General features: G+C 58.6%; 2 protein-coding genes across 2 annotated transcripts; both read left to right on the top strand.

Moving 5' to 3' along the window:
• Positions 1-665: 665 nt before the first annotated feature.
• On the top strand, positions 666-2405 carry LOC140004911 (uncharacterized). The gene has a single exon (XM_072045060.1). It carries the CDS (start codon positions 666-668, stop codon positions 2403-2405), a length of 1740 nt encoding a protein of 579 aa, XP_071901161.1.
• Positions 2406-2735: 330 nt separating this feature from the next.
• LOC140004919 (uncharacterized) lies at positions 2736-3282 on the top strand. The gene is made up of 2 exons (XM_072045061.1): positions 2736-3152; positions 3244-3282. The coding sequence occupies exons 1-2, from the start codon at positions 2736-2738 to the stop codon at positions 3280-3282; spliced, it is 456 nt and encodes a 151-aa protein (XP_071901162.1).
• The last annotated feature ends 4350 nt before the right edge of the window (positions 3283-7632 follow it).

Raw genomic sequence — 7632 nt, forward strand, 5'->3', positions numbered from 1 at the left:
GCTGTTATGGAGGCGGAAGGGCTGGGAGATCGGCCACCCAAGATGGGGACGCCCCGGAACAAAAGGAACCAGGACCGGTACTGCGCCTTCTATCGCGACGTCGGACACGACACAGAGGGGTGCTGGGCCCTGCGTAAGGAGATCGAGAACCTGATCCAGTGCGGCTTCCTAGGTCGGTTCGTGCGCCGACCAGGTCAGGAGCCCGGGCGCAACCACTACGGGGATAGGCGCGAGGGATAGCGTCGCGACCGCCTAGAGCGGCGTGACGCTCCTTGGAACCACTCCCCGGACCTGGACGGCCAGAACCTAGCGGGGGTGATAAACACCATCGCTGGGGGGCCCACGGGCGGAGATAGTCACACAGCTCGGAAAAACAGGCGACCTCCACCCAAGGGCGATGACTCCTTGAAATGTTTGTATATAGACGAGGAGATCACCTTCGAACCAAGAGATGCGGTCCTCCCGGCGTCTGGGAACCATGAGGTCATCGTAATAGACGTGGTCACCAACAACTATCGCATTAAGAAGATGTATGTCGACCAGGGTAGCGCGGTGGACATTATGTTCTATCGGGTGTTCAAGGAGCTCGGATTAAGGGACGACCAGCTGACCCTGGTTCGAACACCCCTGGTGGGCTTCACCGGGCACCCATTAATCCAGAGGGAATGATCACCCTGATGGTCACGGTAGGGCAGGCCCCCAAATGCCGAACCATCCCTGTCAATTTCGTGGTGGTCAAGCAGCAATCCTCATACAACGTGTTCCTGGGTCGGCCAGCTCTGAACGCCCTCCGGACTATTCCGTCTACCCTCCATCTCAGTGTGAAGTTCCCCACCCCAGGAGGGATAGCCGAGGTGCACGGTGACCCAGAGGTGGCCAGAGCATTCTACTTGGCCACGCTCCGCTGGCCGGAGAAGGTGGTCGTCCAGACGACCTGTTTGGAGCCCTACATCCCGGGGGACGAGACCCAGCAGGTGAGTACGCAGGACGAAATTGAGGAATTCCCCTTGAGGGAGGAACGACCCGACCAGGTCCTCCGCATCGGGGCATTGCTGCCAGCCGAGGAGAAGGAAGGCTTGAAGGCCCTGTTGAGGGAGACCGCCCCGGACCTAGGGGAGACCTTGTTCCTATACCTGTCTGCCTGCAACGAGGCCGTCAGCGCGGTCTTGGTGCGGGAGGACGGGGGGGCTCAGAGGCCGGTGTATTACGTCAGCCGCGCTCTACAAGGGCCAGAGACGAGGTACACGCCGGCGGAGAAGCTGGTCCCGGCCTTGGTGCACGCTGCTCGCAAGCTCCGCCCCTACTTCCAAGCTCACAGCATTGCAGTCCTGACCGACCAGCCCTTGCGTCAGATACTCACCAAGCCCGAGGTCTCGGGCAGGATGATCAAGTGGGCCGTGGAGCTGGCCGAGCACGACATTAGCTATCAACCTCGTACAGCTATCAAGGCTCAGGCCTTGGCCGACTTCCTCGCTGATGGGGCCGGCTTGACCCTGACCGAGCTAGACTCCCCGAGCAAGGATGTACGGCCAAAGAAGCCTTGGGTGCTGTTCGTAGACGGTGCCTCCAGTAAGGAAGGAAGCGGAGCAGGTCTGCTGCTCATCTCGCCAACCGGGGAAGAACTGACCTACGCCCTCCGATTGGACTTCCCCGCGTCCAACAACGAGGCCGAGTACGAGGCCCTGCTCGCAGGGTTGCGGATAGCCCACCAAATGGGGATCTCCGCGATCCAAGTTAGGAGCGACTCCCAACTCGTCGTCCTTCAAGTCCTCGGGGAGTACGAGGCCAAGGAGGAAGTCATGAAGAAATATTTGGCCAAGGTGCGAGAGGCGGTAGCCCTATTCGATACTTTTCAAATCGAGCGGGTGCCAAGGTCGCAAAACAAACGTGCAGACGCCCTATCAAAGCTGGCCTCTTCTTCATTTGCACACCTGAGTAAGGAGGTTCTGGTAGAGGTGGTAAAACAGAAAAGTATCCACCAGGTCCAGGTTCTAGCTATAGACAGCTCGGCCACCTGGATGGCACCCCTCATAGACTTCCTCAGCTCAGGAGCCCTCCCAGAGAACAAAACCGAGGCCCGCCGGATCCAGCTCAGAACTGCCAAGTACGCCTACGCTGGGAGAACCCTCTACAGGAGGTCGTACTTATCTCCCTGGCTAAAGTGCGTGACGCCCGATGAAGGTAACTATGTCCTCCGCGAAGTGCATGAAGGGATATGTGCGGCACATGTGGGGTCCCGAGTGCTGGCCAAAAAATGCCTTCTCCTAGGTTACTATTGGCCCTCCGTCTTCCGAGACGCCGCAGAGCTGGTGCAGAAATGCCGAGCTTGCCAGGTTCATGCCTCATTGCGCCACCAGCCAGCTCGGGAAATGATTCCCATCCACAGTCCCTGGCCTTTCGCCTAATGGGGGATAGACCTCCTAGATCCTTTCCCTCGAGCTCCTGGAAGGTACGAGCACCTCGTGGTGGCCATCGACTATTTCACGAAGTGGATGGAGGCAGAGCCCCTGGTCTCTATTTCGGGGAAGGCGATTCAGAAATTCTTTTGGAGGAACATCGTCTGCCGTTTCGGCATCCCACATGTCTTAATATCCGACAACGGGCGCCAGTTCGCCTAGAACCCCTTCCGGAGCTGGTGCGCCGAGCTCAAGATCAACCAGCACTTCACGTCGGTCGGTCACCCCCAGGCTAATGGTCAGGTGGAGAACGCTAACCGAACCGTTCTGCAAGGGTTGATGACCAGGTTGGAGTCAGCCCAATCGAGCTGGCTGGATGAGCTCCCCAGTGTCCTCTGGGCTTACCGCACCACGCCCAGGACGGCCACCCACGAGACCCCGTTCTCCTTGACTTACGGAGTAGAGGCGGTGGTGCCTGCGGAGATTGGGCTCCCCTCGCCCCGGACACAGAACTTCGTTGCGGGGACCAATGAAGAAGAGCTGCGGTACAGCTTGGACATACTGGAGGCTAGGCGTGAGGAAGCAGCGGTACGGATGGCTAAGTACAAAAGCCAACTCGCCCGCTATCATAACGCCCGAGTAAGAACCACACAGTACCAGCTGGGGGACCTTGTCCTGAGGAAGAACTCCGTTAGCCGGGCTCACGGCTCCAACAAGCTCGACCCAAACTGGGAGGGCCCATACAAGGTCCTTGAGGTAAGCCGAGCTGGCTATTGTAGGCTCGCCAAGATGGATGGATCTGAGGTACCCTGTACCTGGCACTTCTCCAATCTGCGACTGTTTGTAGCGTAGGTTAGACCAGGGTGCTCAGTCGTCTGCTCTCTGAAATCCGAAATTTTTGTTTTATCACTCAATAAAAGCCCGAGTTCACAGTTTTAATTTCACTTGTACTTGTTTCCTTTCAAGAGTTAAAATTTTGCACCTTGCACTAGCATACTTAGCGTTCCCTCACTAAATGTCCTAGTGGGGGGCTAGGGGTAGTGGTGGATCGAGGTGAAGTGTTCGGCCCCAGAGGTCGGTACGAATTGAAAGCTTCCAGGCGATGCTCGACCCCGGAGGGTCGGCAGGACTAGAAAGAACATGGAAATCGGGAAGGGTTCTAGAAACTCCGCGCTCGACCCAAAAGGTCGGCGAAAAAGGAGTTCACAACCCGATGTTCGATCCAGGTGAAGTGTTCAACCCGGGAGGTCGGCACGATTGAGGATAACTTGGATGCTTGGAAGGGTCCTGGAAGCCCCTCGCTCGACCCAGGAGGTCGGCGGAGGAGGAGTTTGAAGCCCGAGGTTCGACCCCAAGAGGTCGGCACGGGCTACCGCTTCGAAGTGGAACCACGACCCCGGGGGTCGGCGAGAACGCCCTTAATGTTTAGGTGCTCAGCCCCAAGAGGCTGGCACGTCCCCTTAGTAAGTTTATTTGGTGCTCGACCCAAGAGGCTGGCACATGATTTTAATAGTTAGGTTGCCGTTGGGCAACCCCATTGCTGGATTAAAAAGGTGACGCGTTTGGTGCTCGGCCCAGGAGGTCGGCACAGGGCGTTGCGTGCAGGCAAAAAAGGCAGAATAACTCTTCGAAATTTCGCATATGCATTCAAAGCCTATCTATTACAAAGCTTCCGAGCTGCCTATCTATTACAAAGCTTCCGAGCCGCCTATCTATTACAAAGCTTCCGAGTTGCCTATCTGCTACAAAATGTGACGAGCTATGAAGGGAATACGGCCCGGGCTCTCTTCTTCTTGCTGATAGTCCGCCTGGAGCAGGAGCTGAAAGCACACCTTAAGCATGCTGAGAGGCGTATGGTGAAGGCTTCCCAGGCGGGGGAACCTTTCCGTCTCGGATGGACCCTCAAGAGCATTTTCAACTGGAGTATGGTCACATCCTTATAAGAAGACGGAGAGGGTTTCTGGAGTGGCTGCCGCCCTAGACCACCGGCTCCTTCCTGGCAGCTCTGCCGGGAGACCCTCCCTCCTCCAAGGGAACCTCCTCCAACACGGCCCCGGTGTCGGTTCGGCCCGCCAGCTCTTTCAGGGCATGCCCCTTGCGATACCCGTCAAAGAGCCAGTCCAGCCTCTCCTCGGCCGCGGGGTTGTAGTCCTTGAAGCTCGCCAAGTCGAGGCTAGGAGGGTCGAGCTTCTTCACCTGGTCCAGAGCCCGTGTGAAGCCGACCTGGAGGATGGGCAGGTTAAGGAGGGCGATGTCCTCCTCAAACTGCTCGGAGGAAAGGAACTCCCGAACAGCCTTCTTCCGCTCCTAGCAGACGGTGTCGGAGAGCTCGATGGCGTACTCCTCCCTCAGCTTGGCCACGCCAGCCTTCTCCTGGTCGAGTTCCGACCTGGTGGAGGCAAGCTGGACCTGAGCTGTGTCCAGCTCCTTCTCGGCCTTACCCAACTTGGCCTTAAGGGCGTCCGCCTCCTTAAGGGCCTGGGTAAGTTTCTGCTCTGTCTCCCGATTTTTCTTCCGTAATTTCTCCAAGTCGGGAGACAGCTCTGAGAAGCGGGTCGCCAGGGCAGCGCCAGCGGCATTGGCCTGAGGAGGAAAGAAAACAGGTCAGCACGTGGCGACAGCTCACCCAAACACAGATGCAAAGCTGACCCATGGGCTAGAAGACTTACTTGAGCCTGGGCGGTGTAATACGCGTCCAGGAGCTCGGGAGGGTTGGCCAGCTCCATCCACCTCCTGTCGCGGGGGAGGACTGAGCCCACCATCAGCTCGTGAGCCACCTCTGGAAACTGGGCTCGGTCGTTGATGGAGAGCTCCCAAGGCGGACAGAAGCGGCGGGGTCGTGCATCGTGGGGGCTTGGCCCGGCTTCAAGGGAGCTATGTGACGGAAGTGCCACAAGCTCGGAGGAGTTGACTCCTGGCCATGCTCCTCGGCAGAGCCCACGCCTATGTGGACCGGCCCCCCGGAGACCAGCGTACGAGGGCGAGGCTGCACGGGGACCAGCGCGAGCTTCTTCTGCCCGGCCTGGGAGGGCTCGTCCCGTCTGCCCCTCTTCTGCCCCGCCGCCTTCTTCTTGTTGGCGGCCTGTTTTGAGGGGGACGGCTGCGACGCCTCCTTCTGGGGGGCTGAGCCGCCCCCCGGGGTGGAAGCCCCTCCTGGGGCCCCCTGAGCAGTCTCGGGCTGGGGGGCGGGGGTGACCTCCTCAGTGGCAGCGCCCAGCAGCTGGGAGAGCTTCCTCACTGCGACGAACACAACCAGATAAGCAAAGCGCAAGGCAGTTTAAAGGAAAAAAAACCAAACCAAAATATGCTACAAATACGACAGGGGCAAAGCCAGCGTTACAGGTATTAAGTTTGGGCTTGGGGGTTGCCACTTCCCCAGAGGATCCGGACAACGTCCCCATCAGCCCGGCTGCGGAGATCTGCTCAGTGGAGATCCGGGTGACATCGAGCTTCACCTTGGAGCCCAACAGCTGGCCGAGGGTATCGTAGTCCAGGTCCTCCGGATAGGAGTCGGCCTTGACTTCCCCAACCTTCCTCACATTAGGGGGAAAATGTGTGGATCTGACAAAGAAGAAGTCCTCCTTCCAATCCTTCACGGAGGAGGGGAGGCCGTAGAACAACTCCTGGGCCCCTTTCCCTCCCTTGGTCTGGGGGCCACGGCGGGAGAAGTAGTACCATCCCGGGAGGGCGGTCTTAAGGATGAAGGCAGCTTGGAAGAGGGAGAGGGAGTAGGGGATATCGCAGAGGAGGCAATAGATCAGGAATCCGGTAATGATCCTGATGGAGGTGGGGTGAAGCTGGGTGATCCTGAGCCCCCAGTAGTTCAGGATCTCGGTAAGAGCTGAGGGAATGGGGAGGCGGAGCCCGGCAATGAGCTGCTCCCTATAGATGGCTACGAAGCCTGGGGGAGGTCTGCAGGCTCGGTCGTCGGGCCCGGCCGCCCTCGGCTCGTAGGCCGGAGGAATGGAGTAAGACTTGGCTAGCTCGGCCACAGCCTCGGGGGATAGGGTGGGCTCCTGCAGGTCTGCACGACCATAGGAGAACTCGGGATCATTCCCCTGCTCAGAAGCAGGGGTCCCCTCAGAGGAATCCCTATCCTCCCCAGCTCTACCTCGGGCTCCGCCGGGGGAGTCGTGTGGAGACCTGGGGGGAGAGGCGGCGGTAGCCTGCCGCGCAATGAGGGCATCGAGCTCGGCTACCTCCTCAACGGCTAGGGCTGAAGGGGAGTGGGCAGAAGGAGAACTCATAATGACTATGGGGTCGAGCAGGTCGGGGTTGGAAGCAGAAGAAGAGGAGGGAGGAGGAGGAGAAGGCGACGACGAGGGCAAAGATGAGGAAGAAATGAAGATTCTGGTGGCTCTGCGACGGACCGGAGACGGGGAGGCGGTGGAAGGGACGTCAGAGTGACCCGACATAAAAGAGATGGCAGAAGGAGGAAGGAACACTGAATGAAAAGGAGAAAGGAATCACGAAGGGACTTACTGATGATCAAGGCAGAGAGAGGACGGAAGACTCGCCGGAATCTAGGCACGGGACACCGGAAATTACTGGAGAATGGAAATGCAAATACACAAGAAAAAGGGGAACGCCAAAATGCACAGGGGGAGGAGAAAATGGCAAATGGAGCCGGTTGAAATCTGATGACCCCTATTTATAAGGAAGGGGAATGGAGGGAAAACGGTTGCGTGAATTCGAACCGACCCCCATGTGAACGTATTCAATGCTGGTACGAAAACCGAAGAGGCGTGACAAATGAAAGGACGCGGGTTCAGCGTCCCTGTGGCAGCACTGTGCCAGAGGTGACCCTGGCAGAGTAGTGCGCGGCGCCGGCCTCCCAAGTGGCAGGGGTAGATTAGGTCTGCCTGACAGCCCTACCTAATCCAGGGGGCTAGTGCACAGGCCCTGTTCTGGGCCCGACCACGTGGCAGCCCAGCCATGGCCGAGCTGGGCCTCGGCCTTCGGCCCTTTGGCGATCGCCCTGGGCCGCCATGCCATTAGGGTTTCAGAAGAGCCAGGGGGCCATCCCGGGAAGACCGGAGGAGATCCCCCATACGGGATTGGGAGCTATACCGGGCAAGTCCCGCGTCGTGCGGAGGTCGGACTCTCTCGACAGGTATAAATGGTGGTTTTCACCACTCTTACAAGGTACGCAAAAGACACGCAGCCTACGCTCTGACTAAATTTCTTCCCGTGAACCCTACTCACCGGAAACCTAACTTGATCGTCGGAGTGCCCT

The sequence above is a fragment of the Coffea arabica genome, chromosome 1c, assembly GCF_036785885.1.
Source record: "Coffea arabica cultivar ET-39 chromosome 1c, Coffea Arabica ET-39 HiFi, whole genome shotgun sequence".
Classification (NCBI taxonomy): Eukaryota; Viridiplantae; Streptophyta; class Magnoliopsida; order Gentianales; family Rubiaceae; genus Coffea; species Coffea arabica.